The sequence below is a fragment of the Protomyctophum bolini genome (assembly GCF_963924005.1).
Source record: "Protomyctophum bolini genome assembly, chromosome: 22".
Classification (NCBI taxonomy): domain Eukaryota; kingdom Metazoa; phylum Chordata; class Actinopteri; order Myctophiformes; family Myctophidae; genus Protomyctophum; species Protomyctophum bolini.
Window position 1 is genome coordinate 12780269 of NC_137883.1, and position 23237 is coordinate 12803505.

Genomic DNA, 23237 nt, shown 5'->3' on the forward strand with positions numbered 1-23237 from the left:
AAAAAAAATAAAAAATAAACATGCTGTCTTCCGGACAGCATGGGTCAAACAAAGAAACTCATGGCATGACGAGTCGTCATGCCATGAGTTTGTTTGTTTGTTGGCGTGGGGTTCATTTGTCACTCCGCAGGCGGCCATGTCTCTCCGCTGGGGGAGGGGGAGATATGACAATAATCCAGGAAGCAGCCAATTAGGGAAGTCAGGTTATATAAGAGGAAGATATCAAGCTTTTCCCATAGTTCAGGAAGCCAAAACGAGACCCCACTGGCAGGAAGACCCTGACGTGTGTGTGTGTGGGGGGGGGGGGGGGGGGGTCACAATCACCCACCGCCTGCTTTTCCACCAATCAGGGGAGAGGGGAGGATGGCTGTGTAAAGTCACATCCAACACAGAACCAGAGAAATTCTAAAAGTTCTGCAGGGCTAAATGAGGGTTGGTTTGTTTACTGTACTTCGCTTAAAGCACTGATTCTCAAACATTTTCCTGTCAAGGACACCCCCCCCCCCCCACATCTGACAATATGTTGTGCCAGTCGGATCCCCATACGAGACGTTCAAATGTTTCACGAGGATTCAAAATGTAAAAAAATTTAGTCATTTTTAAATAGCTTGTGTTAAAGTGGTTAAAATGACTTTGATTTGGCTGGGAACTCCCCGGGAACCCCCTCAAGGACCCCAAGTGGGGTCCCTCCAAGACTCCACTTGGCTTAATTCAGACTACTTTTAACTCCCTACAACACCCGTCCTACTCCAGCTATTATCCAACACTTCATCATTCTGACCCTGCACGCATGCATGCACGCACACGCACGCACACACACACACACACACACCTCCTGCAGTCCAGATTTCCCAGGGCGACAGGATAAATAAACACTCACTGGTTGGACAGACAGTGCCAGGCGGGCAATAATGATGTCATGGGTTCACTTAAACACACATGCACGGCGCAGCACGAACGCACGCACACACACACACACACACACACACACACACACACACACACACACACACACACCCATTACCAGCGACAGGACTGTGTGTCTCGGGGGTTGCAGACAGACAGATAATCAAACACCTGCCGAAAGGACACCAAAGATCATCGTGGGAAACAAGCAGCTGGACGTCACACACACACACACACACACACACATACACACGTGCGCGCGCACACGCACACGCACACACACACACACACACACAGACACACACACAAACACAGTGTAACGTTGTAGAGCAACTGAGATGAAAACGTGTTATTATTATTAATAATGACTCGGCTCATTGTGCGTGCAGTTCACGATCTAGAGGCATACAACACTGGGGGTCCCTCCCTGGTCCCTCCCCTGATCTAGAGGCATACAACACTGGGGGTCCCTCCCTGGTCCCTCCCCTGATCTAGAGGCATACAACACTGGGGGTCCCTCCCTGGTCCCTCCCCTGATCTAGAGGCATACAACACTGGGGGTCCCTCCCTGGTCCCTCCCCTGATCTAGAGGCATACAACACTGGGGGTCCCTCCCTGGTCTAGAGGCATACAACACTGGGGGTCCCTCCCTGGCACAAAGTATTTTCAGTCCGCGGGCAAATACATATAGTCATTTGGGGGTCCTTGACATGAAGAAGTTTGAGAACCACTGGGTTTTGCAGTAAAAACTAAAATGGGGCGCCTCACTTCTCTAAACAAACATTGCACTCCATAGACATGGCCTCCACATGACGTCACGTGGGGTGCTTTTTCTTTACGCCATTAAAAGTCCATAGACTTGGCTGCCATATGAAATAATTTCCGAAAGCCAAATGTTATGGGATAGCGCCCCTCAAAAAAAATAAAAGTAAACTAACTCAACTAAACGTTTAGCAGTTTTTGTTTGTACCCTGAACTCTCTCTCTCTCCTGTGTCTTTCTCTCCATCCCTCTCTCTGAGCTGTTTTTCTGATTTGTGCAGCATAATGACACATGGGTGGGGAACAGAGGAACGGCCAAAAAACCAAAATTAAGTCCCTTGCCAAGAGGCGGCTTGGCCGCAGCGCGGGGAAAGGAAGTGGGGGAGTAATGAGAGCTCTTTGGCCCCTGCGCGGCGCAGAGCGGAGCGGCTCTGCACGGCTCTGCTCATTGGCTGAACGCACAGGCCTCCAAATTACAGAGAACAGCACAGAGCTGCCAGCCCTTCTCTCTCTCTCTCTCTCTCTCTCTCTCTCTCTCTCTTCACTCCACCCAAAGCAGCCATCTTACTTCTCCTTCTCTATAGGAGAGACCACTCCTGTGTAGCAAAAACGCTGAATTCCCTTGTCATTTTCATCTCCAAGACCCCCCGGTTTGATATGCATTATTAGACCAGCACGGACCCCCATAACTCTGAGAGTGTCCATTACGGTTCCATTTGTACACTCTCCGAGTTACAGACCTGTGATGTTTGCGATCTGATCTCAAACATTTGAGACTTGATCCAATCGCGACTCCAATCTACAATCCTCAGAGTTAAAGTCCACAAAAGGAACCAAATGGACACCTACGGGTCCATTTGGTTCCATTTGTACACTCCTAGAGTCATACATAACAATATAAATGTGTTATTTTGTGATCACTACAGCCAGTCACAGCAGAGAACACCCTGTGAGTGTGAACCATATGCAGTTGCATTGTTGTCGTTTGAACAACAAACCAACAGAATACAGAAAATGGGTCTATTTGATTTACATTGGAGATATTCTAGAAATGTAATGACTTTGCATTTCTTTGTTTTGTGATTATCGTTGTTGTTTTTATAGCTATCTCCTTGGCACACTGTAAAAACTTGGCGTGTTCAATTTAACAACTAGAGTTAAAATGGCCGTGCACGGAGTCCATTATTTTTGTTAGACGCTCAGGAGTTCATTGGACGCTACGGACTTTGCCGTGTGGCGTTCGGCGTCTCTCTGCTAGTGTTTGTTTTCCGCTGTAAGGAGGCCTCTCTGCCTGCCTGCCTGTCCGCTCGCCTTTTCCTCAAAGACATGAGGTCATATCCTATGCAGCCTTTTCCTCTCCGTGCTAACCCAAACAAGGCAGGAATGCTTGAGAAAGACTGAGGGAGACTCTGTTTCCATGCTCCCTCTATGGGGCTTCTAGGCTGCTTACTTTTAGGCCACTTGGTTCTCAAGCGTTTTCATTTCAAGGACCTCCAGTTTGATATGCATTAAGGCTACGGAACGCTCATTTCATTTCATACCACTTTTTTTGGGCAGTCGTGGTGACATTTCTTTTGAGTCTCTCCTCTCCTCGTGATCAAATAACAGAGTACGGTAGGATTGAGTGAGACAAGGTGACAAGGTGACGAGGCAACAGGAAGTTAAAGATGAACTGAAGTCTTCACAGTTCAACACCCATATCTGCTAGTTTCAAAACAATAGCAACTTTGGAGCATTAAAAACACACATCTTGTATTGGGGGGGGGGGGGGTGTCCCCTGGGTCCACTCTATTTTCAGATGGGTGTCCGCTACCAAATACATGGTGCTTGATTCAGGTTGCTTGACATGAGGAAAGTTTTTTGAACCACTAAATTAACTGCCTGGTCTGTCTAGCTAGGTGACTGTCCGTCTGTCTGTCTGCGTATAAGAATACACCTCCACCTAAATTTAACCTGCGACTAGAGGAAACACTTGTGTGACAGTCGGCCATATGCCAGTTCTCGCACTGGGTCATTCTATCTGCTTGCCTGTGTGTGTGTGTGTGTGTGTGTGTGTGTGTGTGTGTGTGTGTGTGTGTGTGTGTGTGTGTGTGTGTGTGTGTGTGTTTGTGCGTGCGAGCGAGCGAGCGTGTGTGTCTGTGATCTTCTTACATACAGGCACTTCAGGGTCACTCCCTGATGGCACCAGTAGACATGCCACCGACAGACACACACGCACGCACACTACAAGCACCACATATACACACACACACACACACACACACACACACACTACAAGCTCAGAACGCCCCACCAATACCATGTCACATGATGTGACATGCATTTTTACGATGAGGGACAAAAAATAAATATTTCTTTAAATCTTTGGACATATTCACCAAGAATAACATTCCCAAAATAGGGAAGCTGGATTGAGAGCGGTACGTCTGTCTGTGGGTTTTAAAAAATATTAATAAGAGCCCGTGCCTAAATAATAACTACATAACTCCTTTTTCCATTTCCTGAAAAGTAGTGGTTTTGCAGTAACGATATAGGCTACAGACGACCCAGTGATTCCAGTCCCTGACACATGCACTGACCCCTAGGCTTAGACCTTATAGGAGATAATGCAAACCTATATCTTCCCTAGGGAAGATATCAACTCCAGCCCACCAGTGCTATAGCATCACTGTAGTACTGTAGCTTCTAGCCCCTCACTAGTGCTAAGAGAACCATAGTTGTGCTAATGTCTATAACAGAGTGATTATGAATCACACCAATGTTCTACGGTAGACCCGCCTTACCATTTGTCTGATTGACTCCCAGCCAGGCGTATAGTTTTACTGAAGTTAGGTTTAGGCATAGTTTTACTGAGGTTACGGTATAGGTTTAGGCATAGTTGCAACTACTACTGGCCAATCACAGCGGGGCTTCCCCTAGAACTGTGGTGGATCGATCCATAATAAGATAATGCGACGCTGACATCCAAACGGTATCCTGGTTATACAACAAAACGTTACGGACGTAACTACGATCCTGTGAATCCTAAACGACCTGCCAGAAGAAATAAAAGACTATAAGATTCCAAGCCCTGTTCCTTTCCTGGGTGAGGTCCACCCCCTCCTCCTCCAAAGTAGGCCCTAAAGCCCAGCTCCAGCCAAGTCAAGAACCTCCCTCCCTCCCCAGTACCCAACTACCCTCCCCCCTTGGCCGGGGGCCACCAACATCCCTCCCCAGTACCCAACCACCCTCCCCCCCTTTGGCCGGGGGCCACCAACATCCTCCCCCCTTTGGCCGGGGGCCACCAACATCCCACTGCTTTCCTGCTCAGCCCCGGCGGCGCTCGCTGCAGCAGCTCTGTACTCCAGGCTCATGATGACGTGAGCCAAAGCCAGAGAGAGAGAGAGAGAGAGAGAGAGAGAGAGCGCTTTGGAGCCGCTAGCCTGGCAGGCAGCCTAGTTTGCATTTGCGCTTGTCGCTGCTGTCACAGCTAGCTCTTAACTCCTGATGGCCCGAATAACTACTAGCCTCTCGCTTTCCAGGAGGGAGAGGGGGAGAGAGAGAGAGACAGAGAGAGAGCGAGAGAGTAGAAAAAATACATTTCTGACAGCAAATGCACAATGACATTTGTTTGTTTGTTTTGTAAGATAGTTTCCTCTATGTTGCAATGTAACACAGTTGTTTCTACATTTCTTTATTCCCTTTTAATTGCACACACATTGTTTTCGCTTTTCGCTGTTTTGTTACACTTTCGCTGTGGCAATGTAAACGTCTCATGCCAACAGGCCCCTTTGTAATCGAATAAAGAAATCGAGAGAGAGTAGGAGATATAATCCCTCTGGTACATAATCTGTCTGTGGTCTGTCTGGTGTCTTCCATTCACCTACAAAAGGTTGCACAGCAAAAAAGTCCTCTGAGAGTTACAAATAGATCAGTGAACACTATGTGTAATATTTGGGTTACAAACGTAGCCTCGGTTCCCCGAGAGCAGCATGATGCGCGAGAGTCTCGCTACGGATGAAAAGCCTCTCGTTGCTCGTGCTGTACTTCATATTCAGCCGTGTGTCTCTCACCAGAATAATAACATGTTTTTTAAGGCGAAGGACAACACAGCATTGCGCGATGATGAGGCATACATTAGGCTTAACCCTCCTTCCTTCACACCAACCCGCCACCCCTCCCTTTCCTTTCCTGTTTCCCTGTAAATACAGTCTGGAGAGGAGAACATGAAAAGATGAATGGGGTGTATTAAAAGGTCAACGGACCTCTGGGAGGAGAACCAACCGTGCCGTGGTGGGTCGGTCCTAGAGCAGTTTTTCCTCCCCAAACATTTTTTTTGGGGTCTAGTAACTCAAATGGATCGGATCCCTTTAGTTTACGGGTCCATTCGCAGTTCCATTTGTACACTCTCAGAGTTAAGAACCAAACAGCAAGCTTGTAGAAGGAGGAGGACCCACTTTCTAAGACCCCCAGGTCTTGGGGTTTCAACCGTTTTCACCACGTGTCAAAAAATAAATACAAAAAACAAATGTGTCTTTACTTATATCGTCTTCTGTGCGAAGTGGAAACATCATTATGTCCAAAACTGTTCTGCTAACTTTTGCGTGACTATAGTATGATCACGTATATAGCATTAATTTACGGGAAAGAAAACACATAAGTTAAATATTGTTAAAATATGGAGAGAAGAGGTTTGAAGGTTTCTGCCTGGCAGCGTTCATTTAACCCGGCCTGATGGTGGTATGTGTACAAGGGGGACGTAAGGACGTCCCACAAGAAGAGGGAACTGGGAGGTTCTGGTGGGAGGGGGGGAAAGATGGGCTCCACAGCCAGACATTTATGAATGTGCTGCTACCACTGGCTCTCCAGGCTACATTCATTGCACTCACACACGCACGCACGCACGCACGCGCGCGCACACACACACACACACACACACACACACACATACAGAAAAACACAGGGGGTGACAAGAGGAGAGGGGAGGGGAGTGAAGGGGAGGAGGGCGATAACTGTGTGTTCATTTTCTCTATCTGGTTCATCTAGCTAGCACTACTCCAATCTCTGCCCCTAAGAGCGCACACACGCACGCATGGATGGATGTGCGCGCGCACGCACGCACGCACACACACACACACACACACACACACACACACACACACACACACACACGCGGTGGTGCACCCCACCCCCACTGCTAAACAAAGGAGGGGGAAAATGGTCAGTGAACGAACACCAACTGACATAAAACAGGCTTTAAAGTCCTTGTAATGAGAACCATCTGAGCTGCAGCAAAACACACAGAAACACACCAGCCTGGAGCTCTCTCTCTCTCTCTCTCTCTCTGTTCGTCGTGTAAAGTAAAGTTAAGCACATTTACTCAAGTATTGTACAATTTTTAGGTACTTTTACGTCACTTATCGAGTATTTACTTTTTTCACTATAGCCTACTTTATACTTCTACTCCACTACATTACAGAGGCAAATATTGACTTTAATACAAGTACAATAATGTTTTGTTACTACTAGTAATTACTTTAGATTCAAAAGCATATCCCAAATTTGGGATATTACTACTTTTATTTTTGGTGCATCTTGATGTTATTACTTTTGCACAATTAGTCAAAAATCTTAGTACTTCTTCCAACAACTAACTCTCTCTCTCTCGCACGCAGACTCGGAGCAGACACTGGGTAAAGCAGGCAGTGCTGCCGGAGGGAATTATGGCAAATGTGGACATGTAGAACTGAAAAAGGCAGAGAGACCCGATCGTTCCCAATGAGAGGAATTCTAACAGAAATGTCCTCATAGCGGAGAGCACTTGAGTGATGTTAAACCGTATGACGTAGTCTACATTTAAAGCATAACATTCACCATGGCTTCTCCCCGCTGACATACTTCAATGCTGGGGGGGGGGGGGTAACGTATTACATAAGTGACACATTGTATACGGGTTTTATCAAGACATTTACCTATAAGCCTCTAGTCTAAAATATTATTTTAATACCATTATTGTTGAAGTAACACACAGTAACAGAGAGTAGTATGTTACTCTCCCTAGGCTTAACCTAAGAGAGTGCAAGAGCGGTAATTTACTTTGAATTGAAAGTAGTGTATAAAACATATATTTTACATTCCCAACTTCCCAACCACTGCTTCGTTTCTCTCCGGAGAAGAGAGGAGTGCTCGGTCAAAGACACCCAGCCCCTTTCTTGCAGGGGGCCGGGGGTATGGCCACTGTCTCAGAGTCATCACCAAAAGAGGGGGAGTAGTAGGTTGAAAGAAGAGAGAGAGAGGGGGGCGACAGAAGGAAATGGTAGAAGGAGAGATGCAAGGAAGTTAGTGAACAGGAGAAGGAGAGGGGGGGGGGGGGGAAGGAGAGAATAAAAGATAGTTGTTCATGAACAGGAAGTGGAAGGTGCGTTTACCTGAAAGCCCCACAGGGGCAGAGTAGGTCGTTCCTCCAGTGTCAGTGGATGCAGGTCCAGAGTCTGGAGAATCTGACGCAACAGAGACAGAGACATTATGTGTTAAAAGAAGGCTTTTATTTGTCATTTTGTCGTACAGATCATGCCCGAAATAGGCGATCTAAATACAAGCTCACAAATCATGCTTTCACCAAGAACTATAACTACACCTCAAACGATAAGAGTTTTAAAAATTGGTTTAAGTCAAGTAGATGGTTGTGCACACATTGGTCAACTCATAGAGGTGCGTTTCCAACATGCTTGACACTGACCAGAGCTAATCCCCCATAATCCGGGACCAGGAGTGAGGACAGACCCCTGATTTACACACAGACTATGGAATGGGTTTCTACTCAAAAGGCTTTGGGGATCTCAACATCGATATATTACATTAAGGGTGGAAAAAGTGTGCTTGGCTGTTAGCGGTGCGAATGCGACAGTCCTAATACACGCAAACTAGAGTCCTAGTGGGACTATAGTAGCCCCCCCAAGTATAGGCCCCAAGAGTGAAAAAGCCCCAGTGGTGTACTAAAAAGCCGGGTGCTTTGGGAGAAAACTGACCCCAACCCCGTAACCATCATATATCTCGTCTGTGTCAGATGGAAAATTCATATGTCCAAAACTGTTACTTTTCAGGATTCAAATTCAGAAGCAGCTAGCTCAAGCAGATCTGCTATACTTTGTTTTGATGTGACGCTGTAGTATGATCAAGTAGAGCCAAGTAATGCAACACGTGATATGGAGATAAGAGGTCTCTGCCCGGCAGCAACACATTCCGCATACGTATGTGCTAGCAGGGGATAATCTCAACCACCATATTTCTGCCCTATTTCGTGTACATGATTAGAGGAGACATTTGTCACAAATTGTCAAGAAATGACATACAGACAGACAGACTTCCATTGCCATCCTCACAGCCCTGCCGCAAGCGCTAAAAATACAGAGCCATTGTTTTTTGTGTACGTGTGAGTGTGTGTTCGGTTTCCCAAATCATTAATAAGAATCTACAGTTTAGCAGGATATAGTCCATCATAGCCAAAACAATGAAGCCGACAGTCGGGACCGCAAGGCAAGACATGGCAGCTTTGAGAGCGGCATACCGTAATTTCTTTAATGGCCGACCCACAGGCAGTTAAAACAACCTCCCTCCCATCCCCTCCCTCATAGTGGAATAATAATAAACTCCACTGTTAACACTTTGTAATATAAGACTAGTTCCAACTTGATGCCGAGGATTACGTTTTGAGTAAAACCTCGGTACTGTGAACGATGCTGAAAAAACTAAACAAAACACTGTATCCCAAACAGTGTGGGTAGCGGACCAATGTTTATGGGCCACGAGTAGTGAATATACCCCTTTATCAACATTTTCCATAAATTAAGAATTCCTAAAAACACAATGGTAGATCTACAAGCTTGCAGGCACTATTGTTGCTATTGTCACTAGCTTGGGTCCCAGGGAGACGTCAAATGTCTCTTTTGGGTCTCGGGCTGAAAGGTTTAGGAAGCACTGCTGCTGTAGAGAGCATTGGGAGTGTGCTAGCTGAGTATAATAGTGTGCTGCTGCTGGTGGTGTCCTGGTATTCACTAATGATACATTCCATTCACTGCACGTCACCACCTACCATCCTGTAAACCACACTCTCTATGGCACTGCTGGCCACTTTGATTTGATCACGGCGATGCTAGCCTTTAGCTGTTAAATTCCGGACTTTTACTTGGAACAGAGAATTTCTCCATATTGAAGTATTGATACTTTTACTTAAGTAAAGAAATCACACCCATGTGATCTGAGCGGTGCACGCTGTGTGTGACCCCACCACCACCCCCTGCCCAGCCTACCATTCTGTCATTGGCTGTCAGCAGCCGGCCCTGGTCTCCCGGGCAACAGTTCCCAGCTGACCACAGGGGCAAGGGGGCATCAAGCCCCGTTATACTCGGCTGGCGCACAGCGGTGGAAATTAACTAAAGTACATTTACTTGAGTACAGCCACGACGACGCGATGAGTTGTGTAGCCTTATAGATCACAACGAGCTCGTTAGGTTTGAGTCACCAGACAGAGAGTGTACGATTCATGTTCCCCCGGAGCTGAAACAACAAGCTCGTATTCTACGTCTCTCTCGACCGCTGCGATTCCAAGCAGACAGTGTCTGCTTGGACACACATACAGCTCGGCATGCTGCCTGACTGTCACTGAAAACGGTGCCTTTAATTGCTTTATAATAATAAAGGAAACAATTGCTGGCCATGTTCTATTACTAAAAAGCTGGTGAGATGGGGAGGACACCTGTTATGTAATGTAGCAATGATTACTATGGGAATATACAGCTATTTAATACTTATTCTAAAGAAAACCATTGCTCAGTATACAATGCTCTCTCGACCTTACTCTCTCTCTCTCAGTACGTGTACAAGGGCTTTTTCCTCGCTGATACTACAGGTAAAGTGAGTCCTTTCATTCATACCTCCCGTGTTATCCATTAATCACAGTCTTTTCTCTATTTCTCTATTAGCCATGCATGGTTATTTGGAGTGCCATTCTGTTGGGTTAAGAGTGGTACGGAGGGCAAATATTAATACCACAATGATGCATTCATCTGCAGAGGCAGAACAAGTCACGCTGTCGCAGGAAGGATTAACGTGATTGGGACAGGGGTGTTTCCTACATATGTGCCTGGGGGATCAACTCAACTGTCACTTGGACGGTTGGACCCCTACTGCACAGTTCAATTACCCAATTTACATTCTGTCTTATGGTGGTGTCAAGCACCAAAAATAGCAAAACAGCAGAGCTACAAGCTCACGGCGTTGATGAATTGTGAGCTCGTATATAAACTATTTTCAGCGCTCAACACTGCGTCATTATGGACAAAGTATAAAACCCTGTTCCCATGTGCTTGAAATGCCTGCCATTTACTGGCATGTTTAATATTGGCGCCCTGAGAGGGTCCCGAATTTGAATGTGGATATATATATATATATATATATATATATATATATATATATATATATATATATATATATATTGTATTGTACCTTCGGTGTCTCACATAACCCAAAAAGCATCACAAGTGGGAATGAGCATCACTGTGAAGTTTGAGAATCTCTGCCCGACAGACAGACAGACAGACAGAACCCCCTATAAACTATAAAGAGCGACAGCTGCGGCTGTAATGACTTCCTATTGTTTCTGTCCATTGAAAGCCACTTTCTCCTCCTGACTGACTGACTCACAGGCTGCCGGGTTTGACTGGCCATTGTGCTCTTCCTCCACTGATTGTGAGTGCTGGTGGTTGAAGGGGGGGGGGTGAAAACCAAAAGAGACTAAAATAGGCCTGCCCTCCATGGCATGCAAGGAAGAAGTACTCACTTTTTTTTTTACTTAACCACTTAAACCCCAGCATCCGTTACCGTATTACTGTGAGGGGAAACTCTCGCTGAAAATAGACGATCTACAAGCCCACAGTGCGCTCGCAATGCAGATATTTAAGTACAGCACTTGAGTAAATGTACTTGGATTACTATGTGTCGTGCCGTGCGGGGTGGTGGTCTTCCACGGGGCAAGAGGAGGAGGAACTCTTGTAAACAGTTAATGGAGCGCTGGCACGACGCCCTGCGGGAAGCCGCCTTGCTCAACGAGCTCTTCCTCCTCTCCCCCAGCCTGCACGGCGCCCACATATATATACTATCTAGACAGGAAACCCCCCAAATCCAACATACTTCAAAAAGTGACTCAGCCACACTGACATAATATGTTGCATGATGACAATGCATGCCAATTAACCACTTAAGGACTCCCATTATGCTGCTTCCCAAACGTCTAAGGTCGAGACCCAAAAGAGAAATTATTAAACATCCGTTTTATAATTTATGGAATTTATTCGATTTTAACTTTGATTTCTTCATGACATTGCTGGGGGGGGAATCATTGGGTTTTGTTTTTAATTAATTCATCCTTTTTTGCCTTTTTGGGAATGTTTTTTGAAAATGTTTTGAAATAACAAAACAAAAAACTCAAAGGCATAAAAATGTTGCTCGGCAAACCAGTACTCTATGAATGCTGGGGTGACCCACTTAAGCCTATCTACAAGTCTTGTACTTTTTGCTATTTTGGAACTTCTTGGAAAACTTGTTCACAACAACGTGACATTGTGTGAGCCCGCAATAGATTGCACTGAATTGCATTTAGCTTCTTGTAACTGTATTGATTAGAGATTCTTATGGATCTGCCATTTTCACCATTATCAATGTGTGTTTGGGAAACTTTCTGGAAAGTCTTGTACTTGCCTATGTTTGTTTTTAAAAGCAAGGACTCCGGTACTTTAACTCTTTGTCCAAATTTGACCGGGCAACTTTCACTTGTAGTCGAGACCAGGAGTAATCTATCTATACTTTGTACCACACCACCACAGGGGGAATAGGACAGTCAAATGAGATCCGGAGTGGAGGATTGGTGGCTTTCAGAAACAATGGGCTAGTTAAGGATAATGGCTCCTGTCATGATGATCTCACATTGTACAGTGATTGATAGTTGGCTTGAGAGATCAATTGCATGCAGGAAATTGTATGTTTGCCGACACAACTTAACTGAGGCCTTCGACTTGTGTGACAGCAAGCGAGCAACCCAGCGCCTTCAGCCCCGACTCCTCTCTGTATAGATTCATTCGGCTGATAAATAGCTTGTTGGCTCCAGAGATGTGCTTCTGTCTGTCTGCCCGTTCAATCTGTTGTATGATTTGCAATTCTGATTTCCTCTCTAAACAAAAGCTTCTATCTAGGCTACATCCCCCTCCACCCTCACCCCCCAACCCACCTTGTGCATGATGTGTGTGTGTGTGTGTGTGTGTGTGTGTGTGTGTGTGTGTGCACTCGCAACACACACAGCCATTTACACAACAATAGCGACTCCTTCAACACCCCACCCTGTCCCGGCCCCCCCACCAAAACACATTTGTATGCATCGACCCAAAAGCAAAATCTCATTTCCCCGCTTGTGAACAATTCACTTGCTAAATATACAAAAGTACAGACGGCTAAACCAAAAGGCCAGACAACTTAATTTACGTACCCCACACAAACCTATACACCAGTGTGGACCCGCAAATTAATGTAGGCCTATTTGGCCATGGACTCTGCTGTCTGACAATATTTTGTGTCAGGGACCTCCAGTTCCCCCATACAAGATTTTATTCCCTCAAGATTTTAATAAGATTTAAATAGCAGATATACAAGCTTGGAGCTCACAATGCGTTACAGTAGATACAGTAGCCTATATGTTTCAAGTCAAGTGGTTATGGGCCTATAACTCATTTTGCTGGGGAACCCTCCTCAATGGACCCCTGTGGGGTCCACGGACCCCACTTTGAGGACCACCAAGCCCTATACAAACAATAAACATACATAAACACAAATACATTCACACACTATCCTGCCAGTCAGTCAGTCAGCCAGTCAGTCAGTCAGTCAGTCTCTAGCTTGGTATCTCAACTAGGTGCTATGTGGGCCTGGCTGCCAGCCATGGCTGCCATGCTATAACTGCCCCCGCCAGTCAGGCGTGCCACTACACTGCTATCATAAATCACAACACAACATGGAGCCGTTTCCACCATCAGACACCCTCCATGCACGCGCACCTCACGCAGAGAGAGAGAGAGAGAGAGAGAGAGAGAGAGAGACAGAGACAGAGACAGACAGACAGTGAGAGAGAGAGAGAGAGAGAGAGAGAGAGAGAGAGAGAGAGAGAGAGAGAGAGAGAGAGAGAGAGAGAGAATCATCCCATCGTTTTACAAGACCCTTCACTGACTCCAAAGTCCTCCTTCAGTTTTATTTTGAAGTATACAGTCGTGTTTGCTTTAACATACCCAACTTTAATATACCCAATAATATATATTGGTGTCCATGTTATAAAATGTATAAATAAATACAAACTGATCCAACTCACCGGGTGGTTTAAGAAAGTCCATGGGGTAGCGTGAGTACGGTGGAGGGGGAGACTCTGCATGGGGAAGGGGGGTTGGGGGACAGACAGGGAGGAAGGAGAGACTGATGAGAAGAAGAGACAAAAAAACACGCGAAAAGATCGAAACTTACGATAACAGTTGGCATTCTTTTGGTAGAGAGAGAGAGAGAGAAAGAGAGAGAGAGGCAGGGCGGTCGGGCGGCTATTGCCTTTCATTTGGCAGGCAGATAAACAGGGGGGCGCCTGGCGCCAGCACAGCCCTATCAGCGTCTAGGGCAGACTACTGAGAGATACGGGCCTCTTTTTGGCCACTGCATGCATGGTGGAAGAAGTATACTCGGATGTTTTTACTTTTAAGTAAAAGAAAGAAAGAAAGGGGGAAAGTATCAATAGCCTGGCCACGATTCATGTAGACTTTAAAGGGCCTGTTAGGCGGCCTATTGAAACATTTTACTTGCGTAAAGGTATAGCGACAAAAAGTAGCATATTTGCATCAAAATGTAGCCTATACTACTTGAAATTAGCATAACATCTACTAGCTACAATTAAGCTCACAACCTCGTGTGATTGTAGGCTATTGGCTATAGAATAGCTTAAATGTAAATGAAAAATAGCCTAAATGTAAAAAGTGGTAGGCCTATTGTATAACTAAAGGCCAAATACATTACTTGTATGCTACTTGAGCATGCATGTACTTTATTAGGCTACTTTCCACCAGTGCTTTTTGGCTCAGGACAACGCGCACGCACACACACACACACACACACGTAGCCTGCACTTAGTTCACGATGGAAACACTCACCATGCAGTCACTGCAATGGCCCTAGCTATCTGAGTCGTTGAACTTTGGAAAAGAATTGTGAAATGATAAAAACACAATGCAAGGCTTTGCAAAGTGGACCCTCTGAAAGCCATCGAAGAGGTTACACATGTATAGCCCAATATATTCTGAGTTCCTAGGCCAGTAGGCCTATACTAATAGCTTTGACGTTGAGCCAGTCATTCCCAAACAAAACATGACGTCAAGGATTTTTTAAATCATCACCAACATATTATAATTTAGGGCTCGTGGTCTTCTATTACAGACACGTTTCTGTGTCACTAGTAGGCCTACTATGTTTATTTATTGTTAATTGTTGTGAATGAGAACTCGAATGAACTCCATGTTTGACAACACTGTATCTGATATAATGATGTTATTACATGACACTGTCGCCCGACACCACGTGACCCTACATGGAAACTGAAGATGGTGTTATTGTCATTTCAATTAATCTAATTGCAAGGAGTGCTTGACACGTGGTTTGACAGTGTATAGCAGCCTGACTGTACCTGATTTAATATGATGCAACAGCCAACAAATAATGACATTTTATTTGCTTTTTCCCCCAGTTATTATATAATTATAGTTCTGGTTATAACGCCATGGACCAGAGATAATATCATTCCAGACTGACTCACCTAGTTCACAAAGCCTGCTCATGTGGTGCGGGTTGCAGCAAACTAGCTCTGGGTTGGTTTTCCCATAGGATTCACAGCAAGATAACCTCTTCAGTTCGGAGGTATGCCTGAGGTCGGGCCACCGGAACACCTTGGAGAGCAGCAGCGGGAGGGAATAAGACTGTTGACCCACTTTGGCGTCCACTTTGCCGGGCAGGAGCAAGCAGGGGCTCCGGGCGCCCCCCTTGGACTCCACCGCCTGTAGCAGCACCTCCAACTGCTTCTCCTTTATCTTTTTGAGTATCGAGTGGGTCAACGCCTTCAGTTCGGCCTCCGACCCGGCGTTGGACTTGGCGACCTTTGCCGTTTTGCCCATGCAGCAGCCCCCGGATGATCCATGCGATCCCCTGCTGCTACAGTCCGCCTCACCGGCGTCGCCCTCGGCGGGCGCGCGGCTCCTCCAGAGTCGCCGGACGAGCCCCGATCGTTTGGTCCTGAACATGCGGGACGAAAAGAGGGTTTCCCGGCTAAAAAACGAGCATCGTGTCCGCGAATCATGAAGATTCCGGGATCCGAGTCCAGGCAGGAATAAGCAGCCTGAGATAATATGGTGGAAAAGCCGTGTGCAGGGGAAGCAGAGGCAATCCGTAGCATGCGCCAGTCTCTGTTGCCTAGGCTATAGCCTACTCCTAAAACCTAGAGCTGGTAAAACACTGCCACGGTGCATATGACAGTCAGATCTCATTTAGGGAGCGAATAACCATCACCTAAATGTATTTTTTAAGACTCACAATAGCAGCTTACAAATGTGTATGACGGTTTTCAATGCAAAGACATTTGGTACACCACAGCAGCAGATAGGTTATACGTGTTATATATGTATTCATTTGGTAGGCTAGTGATGAGCTTGCTTCGAGCTAACCTACATATACCATGCCGATATACTTAAGTAATATGGTTTAGGATTAACATGGTAAAAATAGCATATATAATGGTGCAGTATAAATAGACGTGTGCGTTTGTCTGGTATGATGGAATAAAAGGCTCGGCAGCCTGGGCGATACAACAATTATTCCGTGAAAAGCAAAACTCGCCTCTGTCTTCAAGAGCATAATCCACACAAAAAAAATCCCCGGTCCAACCACTCGGTATTGCACAGACTATAGGTTTGGCGAATTGTATCCCTTATTATATCATCTAAAATGTGACATATGTGCATTCTACATAGGAGATATGGTGGGGCTTCGAAAATATTTGAACCTAGAATTCGGGGGGCCTCGTTCAGAGTAGACGCGGATCCAAAAAGAAAAAGCCACACCAAAATCCTGAAGTGATCCACCGAGGTGCCGGACGGAATAATCTAACCCTAGTTGCAATGTACTTGCGTTTTAACCCGTTGCGTTATTATAGCCTGCCTGATACGTCCAATGCAGCGGTTGTTTTTTTTTCAACCAGAAAAAGAAATCCCGTGCCAAATTAATCCAATTGTATGCTTTTTTCCCTCTTCTTCTCCTGTGTCTTCTTCAATGCGAGCAGCAGCAGAGCAGGAACGCCAGCTGTGTAGCGACACTAGAAGTGATGTGATCTCGGCGGAAAGCAGTCTGCATATGACTGTATATGGTTCCACCGTGCCCTTGTTGCGTTGCGTCTGTGTCTGTGTCGCTGCGCGCTCTCTCTCTCTCTAGTCCAGACCGTCTCTCTCTCTCTGACTGACTGACTCCCCTCCGGCTCTCGCTCTCCTCTCCGCATTGGCGCGCCCGGTCACGTGGGGTGTCTAGACACCCTGTCGCTTAAAAAAATGTGATTGTGTTGCGCAAACAAGAGATCAAGTAACCCTACAGGCTCACAGGCAAAACGTTTTTTTGTTTTTTTTTTAGAGAGAGGAAAGTTAGATTGTCAGGAACAAATTACAAAATATATAACTTTACAGAGTAAAGTTTAAGAAAGGACAACAATATTGAGACATTTCTGGGAATGAGTGATTTGATAGAAAACCTAGAAACATGCTTCTCACCCATAGGCCTACTGTATAACCAATATTTATTTGACCAATAAGGAGTCATTCTGACTCAATAAGACCCGCATGTTGACATTATCAGGCTGGACTAAACAGTGCTATAAGCAGTGGTTCTCCAACTTGTGCATGTGTGTGTATTTCAAGGACCCAATACTATTACTGACAGTGCCTACAAATGGAACCATGCGGACCCTTCTCAGAGTTACAGACCTGGCTGTAAGGGTCCATTTGGAACCCCTGACCAGAGGGTATAAAGCCATGCACCGTCCATTAAAGCCACTTTGAGAGGGAACGCTAGTGGTCTAATGATTGAATATGGGGAACTTGTGCATGCACTCACCAGAACCCTTGTGTTTAATTAGGTTTGATCTGTAAACATTTCACAACACAAGATTGTATCATTATTATAATGAACAACCTCACATTTGGTTTGGTTCTAGCCTGTAATTGGTGCATTGCATGACAAGACCCAGTGCTGCCGCCCTCTGGCCAAAGAGACAATGAGCGTCCACTCATTCATTGGGTTTTGACTAGTCTGTCACCTCGTGTATATTCTAATGAGCGTGAGACAATAGAAATCCATTTCCGTTCGGGATAATGAGACGTCAGTTGTTTTAAATGAAAGACATATAAATGCAGCTTACCTTACGTTCCATGGCTTTTTTATAACCAATTTAAAGTAGCAAAAGTATTTTTAAAGTCTGTCTTTTCTTAAAGTTCCTACACAGCATATTTGTATGTCATTAAATGTTCTGATGAATTGAAAATAAGGGACCACAATGTAAACAAGGCTTTTAGTGCTTATATATATATCCTCTTAGCAGAACTTGGACTGTTCTTTCCTGTGCTGATTCTACAAACAGTTAATTAAATGTATATCAAACATTTTGGTTAACTCTGCAGATTTCGATTGATTTGGGTTGTGATGTATATAGCCTAGGCTATGCCATGCCAGCAAGATGATAAAAAACATTCCCTTGAAATTACTTACAGCCAATAAAAAAATAGCTATATGGCTGACACAATCCATATAGGCCTATATAGCAATATCGCATTTCAGTCAATTATGTCAAAACAAAGTGAACGGGACAGGAGATATATAGGCGAGGAATGCCTCTGGCCCAATTGTGTTCTCTCTGCTCTCTCTCTCTCTCTCTCTCTCTCTCAGGCTCTATACTAGACACGTCTAGATAGAAGACAGACAGTAGGTTATGGGAGGCGTATATGTTAATGTGGGCTCCAGTGTGTCGCCGCGGGGCAGACGGCAGAGGGGATGGGGTGATGGTAATGATAATGGGGAGAAGAGATGTGCATGTGCTCCTCTGGTCCGCCAGTCAATAGCTCAGCTCCATTGTTACAGGACTCCCCACTGGCGCCGCGAGCAGCACCGTGCCGCCACCACCATGCATGCAACAGCCAATGCATGCATGCTGCAACAGCCATTGCAATTGCAGCGCGTTCTGCCGGCCTAACGGTGTTGATCAACTCTTGCAAAAAACTCCAATACAATGTGCAAACACACAGCAGCAAGATTGGTTGCTGTGTGTTTGCGACAAACGGTTAGCCAGTGGAATACAACCACCCTAAGGACTATTATAGGCTGGCTACTATCTGTAGTAGGCTACCAAGTACAGTAGCCTACCTAGACCTACTGCATGTAAACAGAGTTGCTACCTTTAAACACATTTTCAATCTGAGTTTGAGTGGTGCAACCACTCCCTTATACGGAGCTATGTGTGTGTGTGTGTGTGTGTGTGTGTGTGTGTGTGGTCTGAGCACGAAAACAGCATGGTTGTTTTGCACCACCTGTGCGCAATTTTGCATTTTTGTTTTTTGCATTTTGCGCAACCTAACACACACGCACATTATATTAACTGGTGATTTCGGGTGTGCCAGTACAGTTGCAGTTACAGTACAGTAGAGGGTTTAAAAAATATATATATATAGGCCTAGGCTACTATTTAATAATAGGTTCTCAGATTGGTCCCAAAGTGACTGCAATGTGACTAGCTGTTTACAAACTGTTGCAGCCGTATACTTTCCCCATTTTCAACAGTTATAGTTCTTATTATATTTTGACACTTTCTTTGGCAATGTAAACGCATGTTTTCTCATGCCAGTAAAGCTCCTTTGAATTGAATGGAATTGAATAGAACAAGCTATCACTAATCAGGGGCCACGGTGGTACAGTTGGTAGTCCGTTGCTCTCCCCATGTCCCCCATATATGGGGACTAGGTTGGTGGAGGGTGTGTAGAGCCCAGGATCACATTAGATGATTGACACAGGGGTGAAAAATGGGTTACAAAATCGTGGGATAAAAAAAAAAGAAGAAGCTATCAGCCTATCACTAATCTGGCTCAATATCAGACAAAATGAATCCGTTGCAGCGGCTAGGCTGTGGTTCTCAAACATTTTCATGATAACCCCCAAATTGATCTGTATTTGGCACTGTGGACCCTCATTCGAGAATAATTTGGTTCATTGTGTTGCTGGGGGGGGGGGGCAGAGTAAGGCCAAAAAAAGTTTGCAGAAGGGAAATGTGCCGCAGTTTACTTGTACAATGCATAGCCTGCATGCTAATATGACAAGCCAACATTATTAGACTGCTCAACAATTGTTTTGATTGATTGATTGAAATATGTATTAACAGTTTGCAGAATTACAGTACATTTCAAGCACAACTCAATACAAAGACTGTTAACTGTGAGTGGACGACCCAATAAAGCATTACACTTGTTTACAAGAGGGTCCACCTTGTTCAAATCATCAAAACATTTAGAGACGTACAAATAGACACTTCTATACAGCCAAGGAAGTATTTAGACAGATACATGGGTATCTTGGTGGTGTATCGAATCATGTGGACCAGAGTCCAGACCCATTGCAAGATGCTGTACTCTGTCGTCGACCCTAAGCCATTCCAGCCTGTCAAAGTGGGCAGGGGTGAGGTGGGTTTGGGGGTGAGGCCAAGTAGTAGCTGACGCACCCCCCACATGGAAATATAAATTGCATACGCTATATAGACATATATTTCCAATTTATCCACATATATATGAACCTGAATATGGCATATATATGCAGCATAGGCACAACATATTTAAAATAACATAGCACCACCATTAGCTTTTTCATGTCGCGCACCCCCTAGAAGGCGTTCGCGCACCTCAAGGGGTGCACGCACCAGTTTAGGGAACCACTGCTGTAAAGGGATCTTGTTCTTTGGTTGACTTTTTTGATTACGTTGGTGGCCATTTTATCACCGGAAGGATTAGCCTCCAGGATGGAACCTATAGGTAATTTCATCTTTTCGTGTGATAATATTGTCACCCACTCTAACCAAGAAGCCATCTGCCTTGCTGAGATTACTATTTGATCCAAAGAGAATGCATTCAGTTTTTCCCAGGTGTAAGATAGTTTGTTATCAGCGAGCCAGGTGCAGATTCTACCGAGTTCAGAGCCTTTTCAACCTGCAGTTTGTTCCTGTCCGAGACCAGCAGTGCTGAGTCATCTGCGAACAGGAACAAGTTGCAGTCACAAGCTGATGTCATGTCGTTTACATATATTAGGAACAGTAAAGGCCCTATGCTTCCTTGTGGAACACCACAGCTCACTGGGAGGGGGGACAGTGTTCCGTTCACCTCCACAATCTGTTCTCTCCCCTCCAGGTAGGATTGCATCCAGCTCACTGATGTGCAACAAAACCAATTGCTTTTAGCTTGTTAACCAGTATGGAGTGGTTCACTGTGTCAAGCCTTTTGGAGGTCCAGCTTGACCATGCCGCAGTATTTGCCAGCATCCACCATTTGCAAATGGTGGATGGTGCAGAAATAAAAGCCTGGGTACCCCCAGAATAGATGAGTTAATACATCATTTAACTGAAATATTAAGAGGTTTTTAATACCTCCAAATAAAAAAATAATAGATCATTACTTACGTATAGCCTATAGGCTACTTACGCCAGTTCTCTCCAGTTGGTTCCAGGTCATCTTCATGGTCTTGGTGTCTTTTACCAATATTTATCTGTGGTGGAGTCAAACAATATGAAATGCATCAACTCCTCCAATTCCTTTTTTTGAGGGGCACTAGCACCTCCTATACAGCTTTTGTCCACACACGTCTTATATTTGCCATTGACAATGAAAGCAGAAATGACGTCATATATAGACGAGCAAATCGGCTAAACAATCACATAAATTCAGCTGTTCATGAGATAATGTATGATGATGATTTATACTAGTGATAAGAGCGCTGCTCACTTCACACAGGTAACTATGGAATCGTGCGTTTTTCATCACTCAAAATCCCCATACACATGGGGAAAGCCTGCATATTGCAGAGGAATAGTAAGAGTGGCGACACTGGAACTATCCCATTGAGATAGAATGAGCACTTCCGCATTCACTTCACACAGGTGTGACCGAAGGTCACAGCTAACTATGGAATCGTGCGTTTTTCATCACTCAAAATCCCCATACACATCCGCATACACACGGGGAAAGCCTGCATATTGGAGAGGAATAGTAAGAGTGGCGACACTGGAACTATCCCATTGAGATAGAATGAGCACTTCCGCATTCCATTGACACAATGGGAGTCAACGCTAGTAGACTTAACAGTCTTTAGTAGTCTTAATAGTAAGAGAGTTCGCCACTCTCTTACTATTCCACTCAGATTGTGCCGAGTGGAATTGGGGGGGTCCACAGTTCAAATATGATTAATTTTAGTCATGATGAATTCCAAGTATGAAAGTATTCTGAGGCACCCACTTTGAGAAACCCTGGTCTACACTACAGTATGAATGTCTACAGTATGCATAAAGGAACAAAGAATAGATCAACCATCTGGCACTGCTATTCTATGAAGGTAGGTGGACACACACACACACACACACACACACACACTCTTTGTTCACGCAGCCTTTCCATAACCTACCAATGACCCTGAGCTGAAAATGGGCCATTCTTTATATGAAATTGCATCAATTATATTGTCCTTGAGAATGGCAAAATTTCAGCCACGAAAAATCAATACAATGGAGACGAGAGGCACGGAATTCTCTCAGGGAAATGGGAGCTCCACACACAGACACAGAGGGTCCCTTTGTACCAGCGACGGGAGTCTCTAAGTGCTTTCCTGCCTCCATTTATGCTCGCTGACTGTCCTGCCTACAGCTATTATCATAACAGGAAATATATATGTAATAGTCATATTCAATATACACTTTCATTTATGGGTTAAATAATGGAAGAAGCAATTTAAATAAAAATATAGCTTTTCAAAAATAACGATAATAGCCGATCTATACGAGCTCACAATGAGACCGCAACACGTTGTCCCGTTTACACCATTGTCCGACAAAGGACGATGAAATAGGGCTTATACGGAAAGTCAGACTATAAACAAATCTATTCCAATTTGTTCACGTTTTGTTGATACATAAAACAATTATACAAAAAGAAAATGTTATTTGATTAACCGAAAGAGTAATCGGTAGAATAACTGCTAAGAAGACGATTGATGTGCTCAGGTGTCAGGAGCAGTTGAACACTGGGAGATACAGTACGTCCTCCCGGTGGGGGCTCCTCACTGGCAGGCGAGTCAGCAGGATACAACAGCAGTGACAGCAAACTGGCATAACAAAGAATAAAAGTGGGTAAAAAGCAACGACAAAAAAAAACCAAAACACAGATATATAGTAACATGGGGC

General features: G+C 44.9%; 1 protein-coding gene across 1 annotated transcript in view; it reads right to left on the reverse strand.

The window, feature by feature from the left end:
• The window catches only part of smad7 (SMAD family member 7), a 23628-nt gene extending 6424 nt beyond the window's left edge, over nucleotides 1-17204 (reverse strand). Inside the window, exons 1-3 of the mRNA XM_080756597.1 lie at nucleotides 15534-17204; nucleotides 14055-14108; nucleotides 8074-8145 (exon numbers count right to left, since the gene is read on the reverse strand). Of these exons, the coding sequence (XP_080612723.1) occupies nucleotides 8074-8145; nucleotides 14055-14108; nucleotides 15534-16014 (607 nt within the window). The 5' untranslated portion in view covers nucleotides 16015-17204. The remainder of the gene's footprint in view (nucleotides 1-8073; nucleotides 8146-14054; nucleotides 14109-15533) is intronic.
• Nucleotides 17205-23237: the final 6033 nt, after the last annotated feature.